This window comes from Dromiciops gliroides, chromosome 1 (assembly GCF_019393635.1).
Source record: "Dromiciops gliroides isolate mDroGli1 chromosome 1, mDroGli1.pri, whole genome shotgun sequence".
Taxonomy (NCBI): Eukaryota; Metazoa; Chordata; class Mammalia; order Microbiotheria; family Microbiotheriidae; genus Dromiciops; species Dromiciops gliroides.
In genome coordinates this window covers 706,579,909-706,601,917 of record NC_057861.1, presented here as the reverse complement: position 1 = coordinate 706,601,917, position 22,009 = coordinate 706,579,909, and the positions used below count along the sequence as shown (strand labels likewise).

At 46.2% G+C, this 22,009-nt stretch overlaps 1 protein-coding gene across 1 annotated transcript in view; it reads right to left on the bottom strand.

The window, feature by feature from the left end:
- PLXND1 (plexin D1) overlaps positions 1 to 22,009 on the bottom strand; it is a 208,600-nt gene that overhangs the window by 15,973 nt on the left and 170,618 nt on the right. Inside the window, exons 25-32 of the mRNA XM_043976535.1 lie at positions 21,402 to 21,600; positions 12,887 to 13,033; positions 11,552 to 11,708; positions 8,845 to 8,948; positions 8,175 to 8,238; positions 6,916 to 6,950; positions 3,672 to 3,776; positions 494 to 657 (exon numbers count right to left, since the gene is read on the bottom strand). Coding sequence (XP_043832470.1) covers positions 494 to 657; positions 3,672 to 3,776; positions 6,916 to 6,950; positions 8,175 to 8,238; positions 8,845 to 8,948; positions 11,552 to 11,708; positions 12,887 to 13,033; positions 21,402 to 21,600 — 975 coding nt within the window. The remainder of the gene's footprint in view (positions 1 to 493; positions 658 to 3,671; positions 3,777 to 6,915; positions 6,951 to 8,174; positions 8,239 to 8,844; positions 8,949 to 11,551; positions 11,709 to 12,886; positions 13,034 to 21,401; positions 21,601 to 22,009) is intronic.

Here is a 22,009-nt window from a genome sequence, read left to right as displayed (position 1 = left end):
GTGATATTTGAAGTCTCTTTCAGCTTTAAAGGTGTCTCATAGGCTCATTAGTGGCAGAATTGGGATGAGACACCCAGGCATCCTGTTCAGTCCCCGCCCCCACGTGTGGTCTTTCCTTTCTGAGCTAGTTGAGAGAAAGCATTAAATGCCTCTGTGCTGATTTCTATTTCCTGATTTGTGTACACTAGCATCCTTCCAGTAGACTATAAGCTCCTGGAGGGCAGACTGCTTTGTTTCCTGTCTTTGTGGTCCTCCTCCCCCTTCCCTCCCCACCCCTCATCTCCCATGTGCCATCCAGTCCAGTGCCTGATACAGGGTAAGCATTGGGTAAATGTTAGCTGATGAGACAGAGCTGCTCTGAGTGAATGAATGGGTGAATAAACTGGCCTGGGGTAGGCATGGAGGGGGCAGAGGGGCGGGGAGTAAGGGAGGATGGTGGTTTGGCCAGATCAGACGCAGGAGCAGAAGTTCCCTCAGGCCCACCCTCCCTGACCTGTTGGTTTTCCAAATGTGCAAAGTGTCTGGGTCGGTGATTCCTCTCTTCTCAGCCTGCTCCTCTAAGAAATCAAAGAAATACTTGATAGCCAAGGGAGGCTTGTCCTCTCGGATGCTGAGGATGGCTTTGAACAGGTCGTCGAGAAATTTCTGCAGTGTGCCCTGCCAAGACAACAAGCGTGCCAGCTGGGTCAGCCTGGTGCCCAGGTCAACTGGACATCTTGGGGGCAAAACCACATTTGGGCTTTGATGAAGTTCTGTTTGCTTGCCAGATTCACAGGCTTTCAGGAAGAAGGGAGAATGGAAGGGAAGCAAAATCTCCTCTCCCCTCTCTCCCCCATGCCCACCCCCACCCCCCTGCCGCCTCTCGTCTGAAAGCTGGGCAAGCTGATATAATTAGCGTTTGTTTTAATTTAATTTCTCTTGGCACCAATGTTCTCTTTGACTACTTCTGGCATCTCAGGACACATCTGTAATTGTTTGGTACAGCAAATGGAACAGAAAACTCAGCCACGGCTTGCTGTTCTGATGGTCTCTCCAATTATAAAGAACATTAGGCGGTAATGTAATCCAGGGGAGAGACAAGGCATACCTTTTGTGATCTGTGGTGAGTGAGAGAGAGCACTGCGCTCTCTATAATAATACAGCCTCATTTGAAGGACTTCAAAGCATTCCCCCCCCACCCCCACCCCCAATCCTTCCTACACTTCTCATGGAAGAAACTGTTGCACAAGAGACACTCTTTATTTTCAAAGCCACAGAGGGAAGGGGAAAAAAAAACAATCCAAAGCTCAACCTAACCCTTCCTTGGGTACTCAAGGTTCCTGCTAGTGGGCACCAATACCTCTTGTAACAATGAGGATGACACCCCTGAGGTTACTAGAGTGTCTGATGCTTTCCAGAGGCCTCTTACATCTATTATGTTTGATCCTCATGAGAAGACTGAAGAAGAATGGGCAGGGTGCTGCCAGTGTGGGGGGGTAGGAAAGCCCTACACCTGTAGCCGGCAGAGACCTGGGTTCAAATCCCACAGCTGACCTTTACTAGCAGTGTGACCATCTCTGTTTCTTCATTGGTAAAAGGGGAAAGGTGTTTTTAGGATCATAGATTTAGAGCTGGCAGGTGCTTCAGAGGGCATTTAGGCTCACTGTTCTTGCCCAAAATAAATTTTTTTCTGATAAAGAAACTGAGGCCCAGAGAGGTGAGTGATTGTGCCCAAGGTCACACAGGAATTAAGCTGTCAACAAGTATTTATTAAGTAGTTACTATGTGAGGGGGCTAGGTGGCGCAGTAGATGGAGCACCGACCCTGGAGTCAGGAGTACACTGAGTTCAAATCTGGCCTCAGACACTTAACACTTACTAGCTGTATGACCCTGGGCAAGTCACTTAACCCCAACTGCCTCACTAAAAAACAAAAAAAGCATGGCTGGACAAGTTGTGGTATATGAATACAATGGAATACTATTGTGCTGTAAGAAATGATGAGCAGGAAGAGTTCAGAGAAACCTGGAGGGTCTTACGTGAGCTGATGATGAGTGAGATGAGCAGAACCAGAAGAACATTGTACACAGTATCATCAACATTGAGTGTTGACCTACTGTGATGGACTATATTCTTCTCACCAATGCAATGGTACAGAAGAGTTCCAGGGAACTCATGATAGAAGAGGATCTCCAAATCCAAGAAAAAAAAAAGAAAGAAAGAACTGTGGAGTATAGATGCTGATTGAACCATATTATTTCTTTTGTTTTGGGTGCTGTTGTTTTTTTTTTTTTCTATTTTGAGGTTTTGCATCACTGCTCTGATTCTCTTGTAACAGGATTAATGCAGAAATAGGATTAATGTTATTATGTGTATATATATGTGTGTGTATATATATATCTATATGTATATGTATAGAGATATATAGACATAACCTATATCAGATTACCTGCTGTCTAGGGGAGGGGGGAGGGAGGGGAGGGAGGGAGAAAAATCTGAAATTGTAAAGCTTGTATAAACAAAAGTTGAGAACTATCTTTACATGTAACGGAAAAAAATAAAATATCTCATTAAAAAAAAAAAGCAAACAAAAAAAGTAGTTACTATGTGCTAGACAATGGAGAAAGAAAGATAAAAGTGAAATTGTTTCAGTCCACTAGGAGGTTACATTATTTCAAGTAGTAAGTTCCTGACCTCTGGATGTAGATACAATGCTCTTTGGAGTGTACCATAAGGTTGTTGTGAGGATCAAATGATATAATGGATAGAAAACACTTGATGAATCTGGCTGGGCCAATGCAAAGGTCATCTATTAGTATCTGACATATAAAACACCCAAGGTTCATGTAGGTGATATGACTCTGTCTGGAGGCAGAACTAGGACTAGAACCTGAGTGCGGATGGCAGTAGCTGTCCATGATGACTGTCACACCTACTGTGTGCTATAGAAGCCACAAGGTTTCATAGCAATAGATGGAGGTTCAGTGAGAGGAGACCTAATATATAAACCATCTCAAATCTTTATGCTTTTGCATAAGCCATTTCTCATGCCTGAAATGTTGTACCTTCTTACCTCTGTACCTAGAAACTGCTAAGTCCATTTAAATCTCAGTTAAAGTGCCACCTCCTGCAAGACATCCTCCCTGATGTCTCCCCTTTTAAAGCTGGCCCCTAAAATTACTTTGTATCTACTGTGTCTCCTGACTATTTTTTTTTTGCAGGGCAATGAGGGTTAAGTGACTTGCCCAGGGTCACACAGCTAGTAAGTGTCAAGTGTCTGAGGTCAGATTTGAACTCAGGTCCTCCTGAATCCAGGGCCAGTGCTTTATCCACTGCGCCACCTAGCTGCCTCTCTCCTGACTATTTGTTAATGGGAAGCCCACCAGTGGGGGCTTATGAGCTATTATTAGGATTATAGCATGACAGCACCTGGGGAGTAGCAGTCACCTAGTCTGCCAGTTCAAGTACAAATTTAGGGAGCAACCCAGAGGGAGCAAGGCACCCCCCTCCAAAGTAGAATGTACTCCCCTTGAGGTAGGGATTGTTTTGTTCTCATCTTTGTGCCTCCAGCATCTGGCATGGTGCCTGGCACATAGTAGGTGCTTAATAAATGCTTATTGAATTGGCTCGAAACCACATCAGAGGCTGAATAAGGATTTGAAGGGTCACAACCTGAAGCGTTCCAGTCCTTACCTTGGTTGAGAGCAACCTCGTCAAGTAGATCTCAGGAAGAACCTTCTTCCTATGGCTCTGCTTGTGTGACTTCTTACTCTCAATCAGTTCATCAGTAGGAAGCACCTATGCAAGCACAAGAAAGGGAAGCTGTCAACCCTTCTGCATCTGGAATGTCTCGAGAATGAACAGCGACATCAAAATCCTCCTCCCTTGGCCTTTGAGACCCACCTTGTTCTGCCTCCTCCAGGAAGTCTCTCTTGCCTCCCTCAGCCCATGAGGATCTCTCCTATGGTACTTCTAGTCTCTTTGGGGGCCACAGAGGATATAATGGACAGTATTCATTGCACAAGAGAATACTGAACACCTACTATGTGACACGTATTAGGATTGGGGTGAGGTTCCATCTCCTTAATTAGATTAAACATTCTTGGAGTTAGAGACTGCTGTCTTAGAAATCGTTGTATTCGTCATAGTTATTTATCTTATTTATAGGTTTCCTATTTATCCTAAGATAAACAAGTAGGTAGGGAGATAGAGTATGGATAAAGTGCTTACTGTATGCCAAGCACTGTGCTAAGATACACAGATTTAGAGCTCTAAGTGACCTCCCAGATGAGAAACTGAGGCTCAGAGGGGTAAACCTTAGGTCATACAGGTAACCAGGTGGAACACTGGACTTGGTATCAGGAAAAGCTGATTTCAAAAGCTGCTGCTGACACTTATTAACTGTGCGACTCTGGGCAAGTTACTATCCTCTCTCAGCCTCAGTTTTATCATTTGTAAAATGGGGATAATAACCCCTACCCCTTATAGGGTAGTTGTGAGGATCAAATAATATAATATACATAAAGGATTTTCCAGACCCTAATGCACTATGTGGGCAGCTAGGTGGCGCAGCAGATAGAGCACCAGACATGGAGTCAGGAGGACCTGAGTTCAAATCTGGCCTCAGACACTAGCTGTGTGAACTTGGGCAAGTCACTTAACCCTGTTTACCTCAGTTTCCTCATCTGTAAAATGAGCTGGGGAAGGAAATGACAAACCACTCCAGTATCTTTGCCAAGAAAACCCCAAATGGGGTCATGATACAACTAAAAAAATGACTGAACAACAAGTTTAAACTCATTTTACAGGTGCAGAAACCGAGTCGCAGAGCATTTACATGATTTTCTCAGGGTCATAAGAACGTTGAATCATGGATTTAGAGCTGGAAGGGACCTAAGAGGCCATCCAGGACACTCACCTCATTTTACAGATAAAACAACTGAGGGTCCAAAGAGGTCAAAGTTTTGTCCACAGTTATACAAGTCAGAAAGTATTGGAGGCAGGATTTGAATCCAAGTCTCTCTGAGTCCAAATTCAGTGCTCCATTTGCAACACCCCTGCTGCTTCCTTAATTCAAGGCCTTCTAAGATGTGGTCCTAAACTTTCTCTCTCTCTCTCTCTCTCTCTCTCTCTCTCTCTCTCTCTCTCTCTCTCTCTCTCTCTCTCTCTCTCTCTCTCTCTCTCTCTCTCTCTCTCTCTCTCTTCCCTCTCATATGCCCCTATACTCCAGCCAGCTGAACTGCTTGTCATTCTCTGAACACGGTTCATGCTTCCCAGCCTCAACAGCTTTGATCACACCTTTCTTTCTTCCTAGAATACTCTCCCCTCACATCTGTGCCTGCCAAAAATCTCTGCCTCTTCCAGGAATCCCACTTTGATTTCCCCATCAAGAAATGATGTCTCCCTCCCATGAACTCTGATGACAAGTGCCCAGTATGGCCTGTCCGCAGTTATTTATTCCTCACTTTGAGCCTAGGAGGTCTGTAAGTAAGATCAGGGACAGCAGCATCATCCTCTCTTGATTTTCTAGAGCTTCTAGCACACAAGTTTGCATAGAGGAGGCGCCCAGTGGGACGTATTGATGAGTTTGGGATTTTCTTCTGACCTGTCATCACACCCTTCTTCCACCTCCACCCCCAGCTCTTCCTTAGGTAGCACAGAAATTAACATCACAAGCTTCTGTGATTTCATCCATTTTCTAACCTAGAGCTGGGAGGCCTCAGAGGCCTTGTAGTCCAACCTTGCTCATTATACAGTTGAGAAAACTGAGGCACAGGGAAGTGAAGTGACTTGCCCAAGGTCACCCAGGTAACAAGTGGCAGAGCTGGGATTCAAACCTGTGTCCTAAGACTCCATTTCTAGGATTCTTTCCACCGCAGCATGCTGCCTACAAATTGCAGGCTGCTTTGAAATTGTTCTTAGGTCTTTCCTGTGTGGTAGGCTTGGCTTCCCAGCTAAACTGTAAGCTGCCTCCCTCCATTCTGCCCCCTCATCCTCCCTTCCTCCATTGGGTCCTTTGGCAGGCTGGGGAAGCAGCCACAGGAGAAGGCTGAGGGTAGTAGGGGAGTAGAAAGCCCTTTTCGGACAATACCCAGGTAACCGCCTAATTCTCCAGTGCAGACCATTGTGTAGTAATCCCCCTCCCCCCTGGGAAGCTTCCCTTCTGGCATCAAAGCAAGGGAAATAAGTCCAAGCAGGACAAAAGGATTTGCCCAAGGCCAGACAGCTGATGGGCAGGGGCATCGTACCAAAGGGTTTTCACTTGCCTGCTCTGCTCTTGTGGATCCCAAACCTCAGCCCCTCCTCCAACACCCACTGCCCTTGGGGTGGGGGCGGGGGGGGGGCAACCCATGCAGGACGGCAAGAACAAAGTGTCTCCCCTTGGCTTCCTTCTGACCCCCTGGCGGCCTGATCACAAGCCATCCGGCCCCCCAGACAAACTCTCATGTCTGTTCAGACACATGGAAAGCATTCTCCCCACCCTGCCCCTAAGGCTGCCCGGGGTCACAGCCTCATCACCCCCTAATTAAGCGGGGAGGGACTGAAGTTGCCGCCTGATCCCCATTAGTGATTCATGCTTTTTGCTAGCACAACAAAGGGCTGATGGTCCGGATAGGGCTGGGGCATGTGTGGATGTGTGAGGGAGGGAGCCTGGGTGTGAATGTGTGTATGTATGTATGTGTATATGTATGTGTGTGTGTGTGTGTGTGTGTGCGCGCGCGCGCGCGCCCGCACCCATGTATCATACACACAGATTCATTGTGTGTCTCTGTAACTCCTCACCGACACAGTCTGCTTGGGAGCTGGGCTCATTCCAAAGCAAAATTTCCTATGGAGGAAATGGAAGGAAAGAAACCAAAAGACGAAGACAAGACTTCTGGCCACACACTGAGCAGACTGTTATTAACCTCAATTGCTTTTGGAATCTGATACTTACTAAATGAAAATATTTTTCAGTGTCCAAATCTTTCACTGCAAAAGAAAAAAAAAAGTCAAAACAAAGAATAAGGGAGAGAACAAAAGAAAGGGAGAGGAAGGCTGCATAGATTAGACGTTGCTCCCCACAGTTACTTATCTCAACCGTGCCCACTGCCTGGCCAGCCAGCTGCTGGAGGGGATTGAGTGTGGGCGTGGGAGGGGGCATGGGGGAGGCTGTGTTTTTACTAGGAGCTGCTCAGGACCAAGGGGATCACAGGATCACAGATTCAGAGCTAAAAGGAGCCTGAGACACCGCCTAGTTCAACACCCTCATTTGACAGATGAGAAAACTGAGGCCCAGGAAGGCTGTGACTTGGCTAAGGTCATACAGACAGTAAGTACTAAGAGGCAAGATTTAAACTCAGGTCCTTTGGCTCCATAGACCATGTTCTTTCTACTCTGCCATAATGCCCTTCACCTGGGAAAAGGCAGAGGTAACTCCTCCCAGTTGTGATACAGGGACCCGAGGCTCAGAGGGGTCCAGGGCCTGGATGATGGGTTAGAAGGAGTTTTAGGTCTAGCCTTGGCCTCCCATTTGGGGCCAAGTGGGGAGAGCTGAAAACCACCTGTCCTTCAGAATGAAACCTCATTTATTTTTATCGAATGCATGAATGTACCAAGAAATCAATGAACATATATACCTACTATGTGCTATAGTGCTGGGGATAGGAAATCAAACATGAAATAGTCTGTGCCCTCCCTCTTCCTCCTGTCCCCCCCCTCTTTGCACCCTTCCTCCCCACCCCTGTCCTCTTAAGACCTACAGTGTGTATCACCTCAGGGGTTTTATCAGTAGCATAGTGTAATAAGATGCCCAATCCAGAGCTAGAAGAACCCACTTCTCATTTTACTACCGAGAAACTGAGGCCCAAGAAAAAGTAAGCTGCCCAAGGGCCATACAGTACTAAATGCCAGCGGCAGGATTTGAACCCAGGTCTTTGGAGCTGGTGCTCTTTCCACTGTACCACACTGCCTCCGACATCATCATCGGTAGTAGTAGTGGAATTTAAGCAAAGAAACCTCAGGTCTGTCTTAAATCCAGCTGGCAAAGTCAACTCTTCTTCCTCTGGCTTCTCCCCTGAGTCACTACCCATTATTAGCAGTCTGTTCAGCAATAGTATGACTTTATGAGCCCAGGGCATAAGGGAAAGCCATGGCCCTAGGACCCAGGGCTTCCAATAAGCTCTTTCCACCCAGAGAGGCCAGGCGGGAACTTACCTCGACTGAGAGTGCCGTCCTTCTTGTCTGTTAGGCTCATGGCCAGAGAAGCTCCTTCAGGGATCTGGGGGGAAGAGGCAAAGCTAGGAGAGTCAAAGCCCAGCACAGCTGGGCACTGCGCCAGCCCTCTGGGGTGCTGGAGAACCCAAATCAGTCACACTTGGCATGTGCCCATGAGGAAGCTGACCAGAGATGGGCCCACAACCAATACAGGGAGTCACATGGGAGGGGAATGATGGGGCTCTGACCAAGGAGAGGAAGGGCCTGGAGGGACTGAGCTCAGGGAGGGGGTGCTTGGAAAGAGGGGTCTGGAGGGACAGAGCTCAGAACATGGAGGGTTAAGAGAGGGGGGCCTAGAGGGCCAAAACTCAGGGTGGGATTTTTTTTTTTTGGTGAGGCAATTGGGGGTTAAATGACTTGCCCAGGGTCACACAGCTAGTAAGTGCCAAGTGTCTGAGGCCGGATTTCTACTCAGGTCCTCCTGACTCCAGGGCCAGTGCTCTATCCACTGCGCCACCTAGCTGCCCCAGGATGGGGGGTTTTAAGAGAGGGTGCCTTGGGAGTCCAGAGCTCAGGGCATGGGGGGGGGGGAGAAAGGCCTGTTGGGGCTTAACTCAAGGCAGGGAAAAAGGAGTGAACAGACGGAGAAGGAGATTTAGGGCTGCCTTACCTTGTAATGCGCCAAGGTGTTGAGCTTTTTTCGTCCATCTTCTACCACGGAAGTGTCATCCAGGTCTCGTAGAATGTAACTGTGGGTGCTTGAAGCAAACCACTCTAAAGAGAGAGGTGAGAAGGATGGAAACCATGCTGCAGTGGAGTAGGAAGGCTAGGGAGGTGAGGGCCAAGTTGCATCCTTATCATCATAGGATAGTCTATCTTCCCAGCTCTTCCTTTGATGTTCGATCTGGGAGCTGTTGTCCTGCATGTCCCTGCATTTGCTTTGCCATCATTCTTGTGTCTTCCCTGAGTGCTAGCCTTGGCCTTGCCTACTGTATTATAAGATCCTTGTGGGCACAGACAACTGCTTGCATAGCTTTGGAATCTCCTTCCCCACCCACCACCTCCACTCTTGCTCTCACTTGCCCATGGGCTTGACCCTGAGCCCTCCAGATGGGAAATTCTTCCTCAGTGCCTCAAGGGTCCTACTCCCCTCTTTAGAACTGCAGGCTGGCCTCTAAAGAAGCCCTTAGGACCCTCGACAGATAATGGGTTTGAGGGGCTCCTACTGTCTCTGATAGTGGAGAGAACAATTTTGATGGGTACACTTGAGGAAGCTGGGATCAAGGAAGAAGAACGGAGAATCATGGTGATGGATGAAGAATTGGGGGAAAAGGTGGGGCAGGGAAGAAAGTGGGGAGACAGCATGGGGGAGGGGGTAAAGCATTGGCTTAAGAATTGGGAAGAGAATTATAGGTTATTGGAATTGGAGGGACTAGACAGCACAGGGCATTAGAACCAGGGGGACCTCAGCAAACATCTGGACCAAGGGTTTCTAATCTAAAGTCCAAGATCATTTGTTTTCTAAAAAATATTTTGATAACTCTATTTCTTTTTTTAAATAATAGACATTTATATTTAAAGTTTTGAGTTCCAAATTCTCTCCCTCCTTCTCTCCCTCCCCTCTGCCTTCCCCGAGGTGGTAAGCAATCAGACATAAGTTATACATGTGCAATTATGATAACTATTTCAAAATAATCGGATTCACATGTAATCCTTGTAACTGTAATTTGTATTTCATTCTATGCATTTAAAAATGTCATTCTGAGAAGGGGTCCATAGGCTTCACCAGGCTGACTGTCCAAGGAGTTCATGACACAAAAGAAGTTAAGAAACCTTCATCTAGTCCAACTTTTTTATTTGACAGATAAGGAAACTGAGGCCTGGACAGATAAAATGTCATGCCTAAGGCTACACGGTCTCTATCACAGAATCTCAGAGGCATGGAAGGGACTTCAATGACCATCTAATCTAACCCATATCTAAATGAGAATCTCCTCTATAACATAACTGGCTGGTGGTCTTCGCTTGAAGACTTCCAATATAAGGGAACCCATGATCTCCAAAGGAATCCCATTCCACTTTTGGATAGTTCTAATGGTTAAAGGTTGCCCTTATATCAAGCCTACATCTGCCTCTTTGGAATCATCACCTATTGTTCCCAGTGATGCTCTCTGCCATCCAGAAAAATAAATCTCTTCTCTTCTCTATTCAACAGCCCATTAAAGGCATCTATCTTGTCTTCCTTAGGTCTTCAAATAGCCCCAGGTCATTTCCTAAGGGTATGCACCTGAGGCTCTTCATCATTCTGGATGCTCTTCTTTAGGCCCTCTTCAATTTATCAATAGCCTTCCTAAAATGTGGTACCCAGAAGTGAACATGATTCTCCCACTGTAGTCCAAATATAGGGCAGAGTACAGAAGGACTCTTGTCTCCCTAGTGGTGAATACCACCTCTTTTCATGCAGCCCCAAAGGATATCTGCTTTCTTGGCTGTGCTATCACATGCAAGCTCACATCCACTAAAATCCCTCCTTTTTTTCTGATAAACTGTGTTCTAGCCATGCCTCTCCCATTTTGTAAAGCTGATTAAAAAAAACTCAAGTGAAAGACTTTGCATTTGTCCCCATTACATTTTATCTTGTTAGATTCAGCCCAATATTCCAACCTGTCAAGATATTTTCAAATTCTGATTCTGTCTGTCAATGTGTTAGCCCTCCACACCAATTCTGTGTTGTCTGCAGATTTGATGTGCACACCATCTGTCTTTATTCAAGTTGTGGTCCAACCATTCAGTTAATTCCAAGTTCACTTAATTATATATACTCTTGCCTAACCTCTACCTCAAGATCTTTCCCCATAAGAATAATACGAGAGACTCTCCAATATTTCGTTGAACTCTAGGTTAACTAGGAAGTGTCCCTACAACATTTGCAAATAGAGTCAGGCCTTGAACCCAGGATCCCTAACTCCCAATTGGGTGTTCTTTCCATCAACTGAATTATCTTGATGTAACACGGTCTGTCTGTCTGTGTGATCTCAGGCAAGAAAATTCCCAATCTTTCTATGTTTCACTGTCATCCTCTCTAAAATGAGAATGATACTAATTGTCAGAACTAATGTTTATATGGCAATTTAAAGTTCACCAAGGCTCTACATATATTCTCAGCACCTCCCTCTCAGGGCTGATCATGGATGTAATCTAATACTCAGCCAGTGAAGGAACTCATAAAAGCACAAAGCCCTATCTGAATATTGGGAACTTGGGTAGTTCTTCCAGGGAGGGCTTCCAGCTATAGGCTTCAGATGGAGAAAAATCTTGATTCAAAGTCTAGCAAGTGCCCAGTGTCTACCTATGGTTACCATTTGTAAAGTGCTCACCCAAGTCGACCTCCTCCACCCTGGGCCACTGGGAGTAGGGGACATTCTTGCAGAAAGCTTCCAGGATCTTCTCCTTCACCTGAGTCAGTGTATCTGTGTCCATGGCCCGAACACTCAAAGAGTCCATGCCACAGCCCTGGAAGGACACGTTTAGGTTCTGGAGAGAGAAAAGCAAAAATAGGAATGAGACCACCAATAGTCACCTGAGGTTACCTCCTCCAAACCAGGTGTCTTCCAGAAGGCCGACGATTAGATTGGTAAATGATACTCAGCTGCCCAGTAAGGCCTGAACTCTTCCTGCCTGAGGGCCACCTGTGAAGAGCCAAGAGCCTGGCTACAGGAGAGGGCTGCCACTGCTGGCTTTACTTTTTTTGTTTTGTTTTGTTTTGTTTTTTAGTGAGGCAATTGGGGTTAAGTGACTTGCCCAGGGTCCCACAGCTAGTAAGTGTTAAGTGTCTGAGGCCAGATTTGAACTCAGGTCCTCCCGACTCCAGGGCCAGTGCTCTATCCACTGAGCCATCTAGCTGCCCCTGCTGGCTTTACTTTTGTGGAGGTGTGGGGGTGTAGGGCCAAGGCCACAAAACCAACAGCCCTTCCCCCAGACACCCTGGCTTTACACCTCCCCAAGTAAAGGCAAGCCCTCCCGTCCTGGATGGCTGGTCAATTCACCTCCCTGTGACTCAGTTTCACAATCTGTAGGAGGGGGTTAATACTACAAACTAGCTCGATCCTCAAAAAAACCTCAACCCTAATAAAACATCTGGTTAGCTCTTGTGCAGTGACAGGACTCAAGTATGTCTCCCTCCGTGGGCAGAAGGTAAACACACTACATCTTGCTTTTGGATCCTTTTTGCCAGCCAAGTCCTTACTGCACACGGCCAGAAGGCATAGAGTCCCAGAACTGAAAGAAACCTTGGCCAGATGACCAAACTGATGGAGATTTCCTTTTTACCACATCCCTGATGAGTGGATTCCAGTCTTGGCTTTAAGACCCCCAAGGAGGAAGAATGTCCCATGTCTTAAGGCCACCCACTCAACTTTGGGATAACTCTACTTATTAGGAAGGTTTTCCTTATAGCACGGCAAAACTGATCTTTCTGTAACAACTCCCACTCATTTGTTCTTGTTCTCTCTTCTGGGGCCAAGCAGAACACGCCTAATCTGTTTTTCACATATCAGCTTTTGAGGACAGTTATATTCCTAGGCAGAGTCTTCTTTTCTCTAGATGGAGGACATTCCTAGTCCCTTCAATCCAGCCTCGGATAGCAAGGACATCGCTGGGTGGAGGTGAGCTCCTTCCACGGGTACCGCTGGAGGGCAGTGGGGGCGTCTCACCCTGGGCTTAGCCTCGATGTTCTCTCTTAGCAGCCACTCCTCATTAAGTGTGTAGCGGGCCTTCCCAGTGATTGCATCGATTGATCCCTTGTTGATCTGCTGTTTGATTGCACACAGGAGCAGGAAGAAGGGCTCACCCACGGTCTCCTGGGGAAACAAAAGAGAGTGGAGCTAGGAACAGGACCAAACTAAGGGCCTTTCCTCCTGAATGAGCCAAATAGACCACCCACTCTCCCACTCGAAAGCTGAGTCCTCCTCAGGAGGGCTTAGAAACTAGACTGATAAATATATTCCTAAGGAGCATCCTCTGACCAAAGACAGAATGTCATCCAAATGTCAAAATCAATTAGTCAATCAATAACCATTTATTAAGTGCCTGCTACTAAGTGGTAGAAGATGCCATCTTGCATTGGCAGGGGGAGTTCCTTATGTAGTTTTAACTATGTGTTTAATAAATGCTGCTGATTGACTAATTAATTGATAGACACTTGGCTAACATTCTATCCTTTGGCCAGAGGACTTCTCCTTAGCAACACACCCTTCCTGATCTCCAGAAGGGGATAATGGTAAGTAATCAACTCATCAATTTGCTTTCCAAAATCTTCTGTGGACCCAAACTTGGGACCAACCCTACATTGTTTAGAAAACCTTCCACAATCCTAAAAATAGTTCATTGTTATTCAATCCTGCTGGGTAAATCGCTCATCTGTGAACAGAGTCGAACAGGCCTCAGGAACACAATCCCCCAGGCGCCTCAAGCCTCTTAGAATCCCTTCTGGAGAGCTGAGAGCATTCTGTATGCCCGCGCATCCCTGGGCGCCTGGACTGATGGGTCTTTTGGCTGGTCTTATTTGAGTCAGGGATGGGAATGGAGAGGGGTGGGGGTGGGGGTAGGGAAATCCACACCCCTTATTTGTTTCAATTTTAAATTGATCCTTGGCCCGGAGAGCCGGAAACCGTGGGCTACAGCAAAAACCTGCAAAGCCCTAATCAGATACCAGAGTTTGGGAAGCAGCAAAGCAGGGATGGGCAGTAACAGCGGTTCCTTGGATGGCTGCTGGGAAAACTGGTTTGGAGCAAAGTCAGAAACCTCCCTCTGACTTGGCCTAGCCGAAGGGAAATTGAAGTAACCACGAACCCTGCTGATTCGGCAGGGGGTGGAGGGGACCCAACAGGGAGAGATCAGCAGCTCAGCTGTTTAGTTCCGTTTTCCAGGACGGTCTAGGAGTGACCTCTCCTTACAGAGCCTGATACCGTGGCTGGGATGCAGGGGGTCTTGTGGGTCACACGGGGTGGGGTGGGAAACTGAGTGTGGCCAGACGCTGTCCCCACAGTGGGAACTCCAGAATGGGTGGCAACCTTTGGTCCGCCACTGGACTACAGCTGGGGCTCTGGGTCATATGTTTGGGGAAAGGTTTCAGGAGCTGAAGTTGCCTCTTTTTTTCCCCTCCTGTTCTCTCAAAGCAGCCAGACATACTGTTTGGAATATTCCCTGGGGCCCAGCCAGTTCTTTATCCTTGAACTTCCCTTACACTAAAGTGGAAGTTTATACTTATTCCCAAGGTCCCACTTCAATCTTCCTTCCTCTTCTCCCTGACTCCTCAAATTCTTGAAGTAAAGGGGATCCTAGGGCCCTTTAAAACCAACCTCCTCATTTTAAAGATGAGGAAACTGAGGCTCTCATTCCCTCCAAAGCTCAGCTCAAATACCGCCTCCTCAGTGAGGCCTTTATCCCCATCCCTCCGGCTGCTGGTGTCTCTCCCCTAAGACATTTAGGGCAGAATGAATTTTGTGTAAGCTTACAAGCATTCATCTTGTCTCCTCCAAAAGCATGTAAACCCCTTGAGGGGAGGGAATGTTTCATTTGTCTTCATATCCTTGGCACTGGGACACGGGCTTTGTACATAGTACATGCTTACTGATTCATTGCCCAAAGTCATATCTACACAAAATCTACATCTACAATATACGTATACACAGTGGCAAAGTTGAGGCTAGACCCCAAGTCTCCTAAGCCCTGGGTCAGTGTACATTCTAATCTGTAACACTGTTGCCTTAAGAAAAAAAGGAAGTTTTAAGGATGCTCTTTTTTAAATCGTTGCTGTCATTTCCCAATGTCTCTGTCCCCTACAATAGAATCCTCCTCCTTTGGAATAAAGACATAGAATAAATCAGCACATTTGCCATATCTGACAACATACGCCTCATTCTGCATCTGCAGCCCACCCCCTCTCTGCCAAGGGACTGCTTCAGCCCAGATTGAGCCAACCTTGGCATGCCCATGTGGTCTACATTGGAGGCCAAGATAGATAAGAACATGTTGGATCGGACAGCAGAATCTCCCATTCCCAATGGGAAGCCACTAGAACCGTCCTCTCTTCCTTGCTGCCCCACTGGATTTCCCCTTCAGATTCATGGCTTAGATTCCACGTCTGCCTGTTGGGGACATCCCCAGATACTGGCGGGCTCTTTGGCTAGATGCTATTGAACTAGTTGGCCAAATGAGCCCAAATCAAAGGTTATTTAGTCAATAAATATTTCTTAAGCTCCTGCTATGTAACAGGCACTATGCTAAGTGCTCTTCCTTCCTTCCTTTCTTTCTTGCAGGGCAATGAGGGTTAAGAATCACATAGCTAGTGTCAAATGTCTGAGGTTGGATTTGAATTCAGGTCTTCCTGAATCCAGGGCCAGTTCTTTATCCACTGTGCCACCTAGCTGCCCCACTAAGTGCTTTTAGTGCTTAGAAACTTTATCTCATTTAATTCTCACAACAACTCTGTGAGGTCTGAGCTATTATTATCCCCATTTTACATCTGGGGAAACTGAGGCAAAAGAGGCAATGTTACTTGCTTAGGCTCACACAGCTAGTAGGCAGCTATGTGGGTCTGTTCTCTTGGGCACTAGAATTAGCTCTGCCTCAAAGCCATAGCATAATGCAACTTGATTCCTCTTTGGTTCTTGAGAACCAACATGGTAGCTATTAATATGTTGGGTGAGGGGAGGTTGAAAGGACAGTTGGAGGACCCAGAGGAGCAGCCTTTGCCAAACCCTTCCCCTTCTCCTAAGGCCGGACCATTGCTAGATTTTGATTTATAAGGATGCCTGCTGTCAGCCCAAGGAGTAGAACTAGTCTGGACATGCACATTGATAATACCAGCTCTGAGACATCAATCAGCAAGGATGGATATGGAAGGGTCTGGCAGGGAGAGATAGGGTGCCTGGGTTAAGGTTCCAGACTCTCCTGTGTTCATCCCTTCTTCATCCATAAAGTAGAGATTATATCCCTGAACCCTCCCTACCCAACAAAGAAGTAGCAAGAGGGTGAGAGGGAACAAGCCCAAATTGCTTAGACTTTTGGGCAAAGAGGCCACGAGATCATGAAGAACCAATATCCCTAAAAGGAGAAAAGTCTAATAAGCCATTCAGTACAACCACTCACTCACAGATAAGTCTACCTCTTAGCCCAGGAATTTCTCCTGCATTTGAGCCCAAAGTCTGGGCCAACTTCCATTACCTGGAAAATATTTTTGCTACTCCTGATTCTGCTGCCTGCATTTGACCATGAAGTGGTAAGTTCATCCTTTTGGTTCTCAGTATTTTCTTCAATCAACTTCCGTTTTCAAGTGCTTATTAAGGAGTTACCTAACAAATATTTGCTGATTGGTCAGTTGATTGATTTGTAAAATGAGGGCATCAGATTGATAAGATCTTCCAGATTCCTTCTATCTTTGCTCTTTCATGATTCTACCTCATAATATATTATGTTCTGTTTTTGTTTGTTTGTTTTTGGCAGGGCAATGAGGGTTAAGTGACTTGCCCAGGGTCACACATCTAGTAAGTGTCAAGTGCCTGAGTCCAGATTTGAACTCAGGTCCTCCTAAATCCAGGGCCAGTGCTTTATCCACTGTGTCACCTAGCTGCCCCCTATATTATGTTCTAACATCCCTTCTAGCTCTGATGGTCTCTTTCAAGGTTCACTTCCATTTCTGGCATTCTGTGTGCTAACATTCCATGTCCTGAGCTTCCTTCCAGTTCTAATATTCCATTCTGTGCTCTAATATTTTATGTCCCAGGCTCCCTTCCAGTTGTTATTTCTACGTTCCAAGGGCCCTGCTAGCTCCATTATACTATACTCCAGTTCTGACATCCTATGCGTTAACATTTCCATGATCCAAGCCCCCATCAGTTCTGTGTTCTAGGTCCTGACGTTCTATATGCTAACGTTTCTGTTTTCCAAGGTTCCTGTTAAATAATACATTCTGTGTTCTAAGGTCTCTTCCTGCTGCAAGGTTCTAGGATTCTCAAAGGCTTCTCACGGCTTGATATTATTTTCTCCACTCCAACTAAGAGAAAAGTTAGTGTTCCCCTGCTCTCAGAGAGCAGTATGTCTTCCCTTGGTTCCTTCTTTCCCAAAGCGATAGGGCCAGTGGGCCAGCAGAGCACTAATGTAAAACAAATGTCTGTGTCATGTTATATTAACTCAGCAGGCACAGCCCAGGGGCCTGGAATGTTTCCACTGTACCAGTGAGGGACCCCAAAACAGCTGTTTCAAATAGATGCCATGATTAACTAGAATCACTTTGGAATGAAAAGTGAGCCCAGCATTGTCACAAATGTCCTGTGAGAGAGGCCAGAGCTAGGCTAAGCCTAGGGATGGGCGCAAGGTGGGAGACACTTGGCCTGGGACTGCAATGAGGCAGGTCTCAATGGTGGCTCCCTGTCCCCAGGACCTCCAGAGAGACTCAATGATGGGGGGGGGGGGTGGCGGCACCCACAGGACAGACTTCATCCAGCCTGCTCAGGTGGGAGAGGCCACAAGCCCAGCATGTGGGGGTTAGGGGAAATGTTTTCCCCTATTTTGCTGTGGTTGCTGCTCGTTTCTCTCCTGGAAGGTTTATGGGAATCTCGTTTGTCACAGTGGAAGATGCACTAAAGGAGCTTTTATTGGAACTTGGCGTTAGTTCCTTTCTTTTCTACTCATCCTGGTTTGGGCCCTCCCTCATCTCTTTTCTTTTTCTTTCTTTCTTTCTTTGTTTTTTTTTTTTTTTTGTGGGGCAAGGAGGGTTAAGTGACTTGCCCAGGGTCACACAGCTAATAAAATAAGTGTCAAGTGTCTGAGGCCGGATTTGAACTCAGGTCCTCCTGAATCCAGGGCCGGTGCTTTATCCACTGCACCACCTAGCTGCCCCATCTCATCTCTTTTCACTTGAATTATTGCAATAACCTCTTGGTTGGACTCCAAGTTTCCAGGCACTTCCCTCTTCAACCCACCTTCCACACAGCTACAATGTAACTCTCCTGCTTAGGAACCATCCATGGCTCCCTACCGCCTTCAAGATGAAAGATGAACTCCTTGGTTTGCATTTAAAGCTTTGCCCAGACTTATTGCACATTACTCTCCCTTAACAGACTCTACATTCCAAACTGGTTAACTTACAGTTCTCTGAACTGGGCCTCCCATCTCCTGCCTACCTGCCTTTGCATAGGCTGTCTCCTGATGCCTGGTAAGCCCTTATCTTTGCCTTTTAGAATCCCTATTTTCCTTCAGAGTTCAGCTTGTGGGCCACCTCCTATGGGGGACCTTTCCTGTTCCTTCCAGTTGTGAGTTGTGAACACTTGCTCCCTATATTATATTCCACTAATTTATTCATTTATTTGTTTGTATCTCTCAATAGAATGGAAGCTTCTTGAAGGCAGGTACAGTTTTTAGTTTTTAGGTTTTTTGTGTGTCTTCCATTATCCCCAAGTGCTGGCACATAGTAAGTACCATTTTAATCAGTGGTCATTGAATTGAATTAAAAGTAGAGAACAAGGGGCAGCTAGGTGGCGCAGTGGATGGAGCACCGGCCCTGGAGTCAGGAGTACCTGAGTTCAAATCCGGCCTCAGACACTTAACACTTACTAGCTGTGTGACCCTGGGCAAGTCACTTAACCCCAATTGCCTCACTAAAAAAAAAAAAAGTAGAGAACATTTATAAAGTGACTACTATGTGCCAAGCACTGTTCTAAGTGCTTTACAATTATTAATCTCACTTGATCTTCACAGCAACCCTGGGGGGTGGGGTAGCTGCTATTATCAGCTCCATTTTTACAGATGAGGAAACTGAGGCTGAGAGTGGGTCAGTGACTTGCTGAGGATTACACAGTTAGTAAGGACCTGAGGCAGAATTTGAACTCTCCAAGTCCAGAGTTCTGTCCACTCTGTCACCTAGTTGCCTTGAACGAGAATAAGAGGAGAAACACAGGAACAAGGCAGACAGCCTGAGTGGGCTTACATATTTCACGGCGGCTTCTAACGTCTATTCTTCTCCTCATTCTCTTCCCCCTCTCCCGCCCCCATAGGAAGGGAACGTTGACTGTAGTTTGTACAATGTACAAAGTATGAATATAGTTGAATGTAGTTGTACCCAATGCAGATGAAATCATTTTCAGGGGGCCCACTGAGCTGAGAGAGAAGAGGAAGCCACAGTAGACATTGTGGGATTGGGATTCCGGAGACCTGAGGTCCTGTCTCACTTCTGTTGCTAGCCTGCTGTGTGACCTTGGGCAAGTCACTGCCCCAAATCTGGGCTTCAAGGAGAGTTGGGTCTAGATGGCTTCTAAGATCCCAGCTCAGGAGGCCTCCCAGACACAGAAGACAAAGAACCGCAAAGTGAAGCTGGAAGGATCCTCGAGTCAGAGATCTGGGGCTGGAAGGGACCTCACAGGTTATTGAGTTACCTGGACATTTGATAGCTGAGAAAACTGAAGCCTGGAATGGTTTCCCTGAAGTCACAGACTGAAGAAATGCCTGAGCTGGGATTCACACCCAGCTTCTCCAATTCCAAATTCAGCTGTTGTTTTTTAAAAACTGCATCATCTTTTTCAACCTCATGATTTTAGAGACAAGGACACTGAGGCTCAGGAAAGTGAAGTGACTTGTCTAAGGTCAAACCTCCAGGAAGTAGCAGAGTTAGAATTTGAACCCAGGTCTTCTGACTCCTGATTTCCCGCTGACATCCCTGTGCACACGCTTCTCTGTGTGTATACAGGATGTGCCAAAAGTCTCAGTGCAGTTTAGAGCTTTGATAATATTTAAGTTATTAAAGCTTAAAACCACAGTGAGACTTTTGGGGCATCCTGTTTTTATTACATGTGACACAACACAACAAACATAACATATAATTATACAGTGTATATTATATAATTGCATGTAATATATAGCTACCTATTACATATAATTGCATATAATATATGTTTACATTACATATGACATAATTATATACTATATTATAGATAATATACAGTTATCTATTATCTAATATATAGTTATATGTAATACTATATATTATATGTAATTATATATTAGCTAATAGATAACTATATGTTATCTATAATTGTATCTTATCTATAACTATAGATAAGATAGAAGTATATGTTATATTAATATATTATACAATTATATGTGATATATTACAATATAATATAGAATTATTATATTATTCTATTGTGCTCTATTATAACTATATTATATTTTATGTGTGTGTTGTGTGTGAGTATACGAGCATTTGTACAAGTGTGTGTGAGTGGCTGTCTGTGGTTATCCTTTTGCATGCATATGTGCATGAGTGAGGGGACATCTATGTGTGCCTGGGTCTATCCCACCTAGAGCACGAGACTTTTACAGTTTTTGCCTCCAAGGTAGGACACTGAGAGCATTCGCATCCCAACACCCTCTCTGGCTCCCCATACGGAGCAGCCTTTATCCCAACAGAGCCAATATGGATGCAATTTTACCCAGTTTGAGAGTAGTTCCAGGTCTAGGAGTCTCTCGGGAGACAAGGCTGCTTACGTGAAACATGCTAAGTGCATCATGTGTAACTGAGCCTGCTACCATGATGCCCACCACACAGAAAGGGCATCTGCCATTGCAGAGCGAAGCCCAGGACTCTGGCTGCTTTGCCACAGAAGCTGGGAGAGCAGCCCATGAAATGGGCCCCAAATTATCCATTTCTTGTTGAGTGGTAGACTGGAGATTATTAGCTCTTTCCAAATCCCTAGAACGGATGCTTCCCTAGGCTGCTGCTTCTGAGGTTACAGTATCGCAGTATCATAGAAACAGTGCTGGGCTTGGTGTCCAGAGACCCGAGTTCGAATCCAGACTAGCCCTTCACCCATGGGTAAATGACAACCTCTCTGAGCTCAAGTCTTAGTGACTGACTCCTCTAACCTGTCCTGATTTCTCCTCTTCTAACCTTCTCCTGCACTCCCAGCAAGCACCACTGGGCTCTTTCCCTGTTCCCCCCATCAAACCATGGCTTTTTAGGGCCAGGAACCCCATTTTGCAGCTTCTCCGGAACTCTCCCCAGGCACCTAGCACAGGTCTAGGCACACAGGAGGTACTTGGGAAAGGCCTCTTGAATTACACTGCCTTGGACTGAATTAGGTCCGAAGATTTTGACAGCTGCAGCAGCGGCCACAGCCCCCAAGGGGGGCTGGACCCTCCATGTCCTCTGCTGTCCAGTGCTTCTCTTACCCGTAGGTAGCTGTACATGCAGATGGACATCCAGTTGGTGAGCATCTTCTCCACCACGGACTCTGTCCGGCGAAGCATCAGCTTGGGATTTTTGGAGGCTGAGGCATCTATGAGGTCCACAAGCAGGTCCTTCATGATGCTGGTGTAGTACTCCAGCTTCCCATGCAAGGCGATGGTGAGCAGCGAGGCCAGGTTGCACCTGAGGGTGAAGGGTCAGGGAAATGAATTCAACTGCAATGATGAATTATGGAGCCAAGGAATGGGGACGCTGAGACTAAAGGCCAATAGTCCTTGCCCTCGGCAGCCTGCAGTCTTTCTTTTTAATTGCATTTTATTACTTTTCCCAATTAACAGGCATTTACTTTCTCTCCTTCCACTAAAGATCAACAACAATAACAAAATAAATCCCTCTTAACAAACACATAGAATCAAGCAAAGCCCATCTCCCTCCTGAGCCAGGAAGGAGCTTACCCTTTATGGAGGGGAAACGACACGCATACAAGGTAAGCGTGGACAAAACACAGGAGGAGGCTTGGACTTGGACAAAGATTCCTCCCCAGGAGGAAACTCTCTCTCCCAATGTGGGCTGGCACCTTCTCTGTGATCTA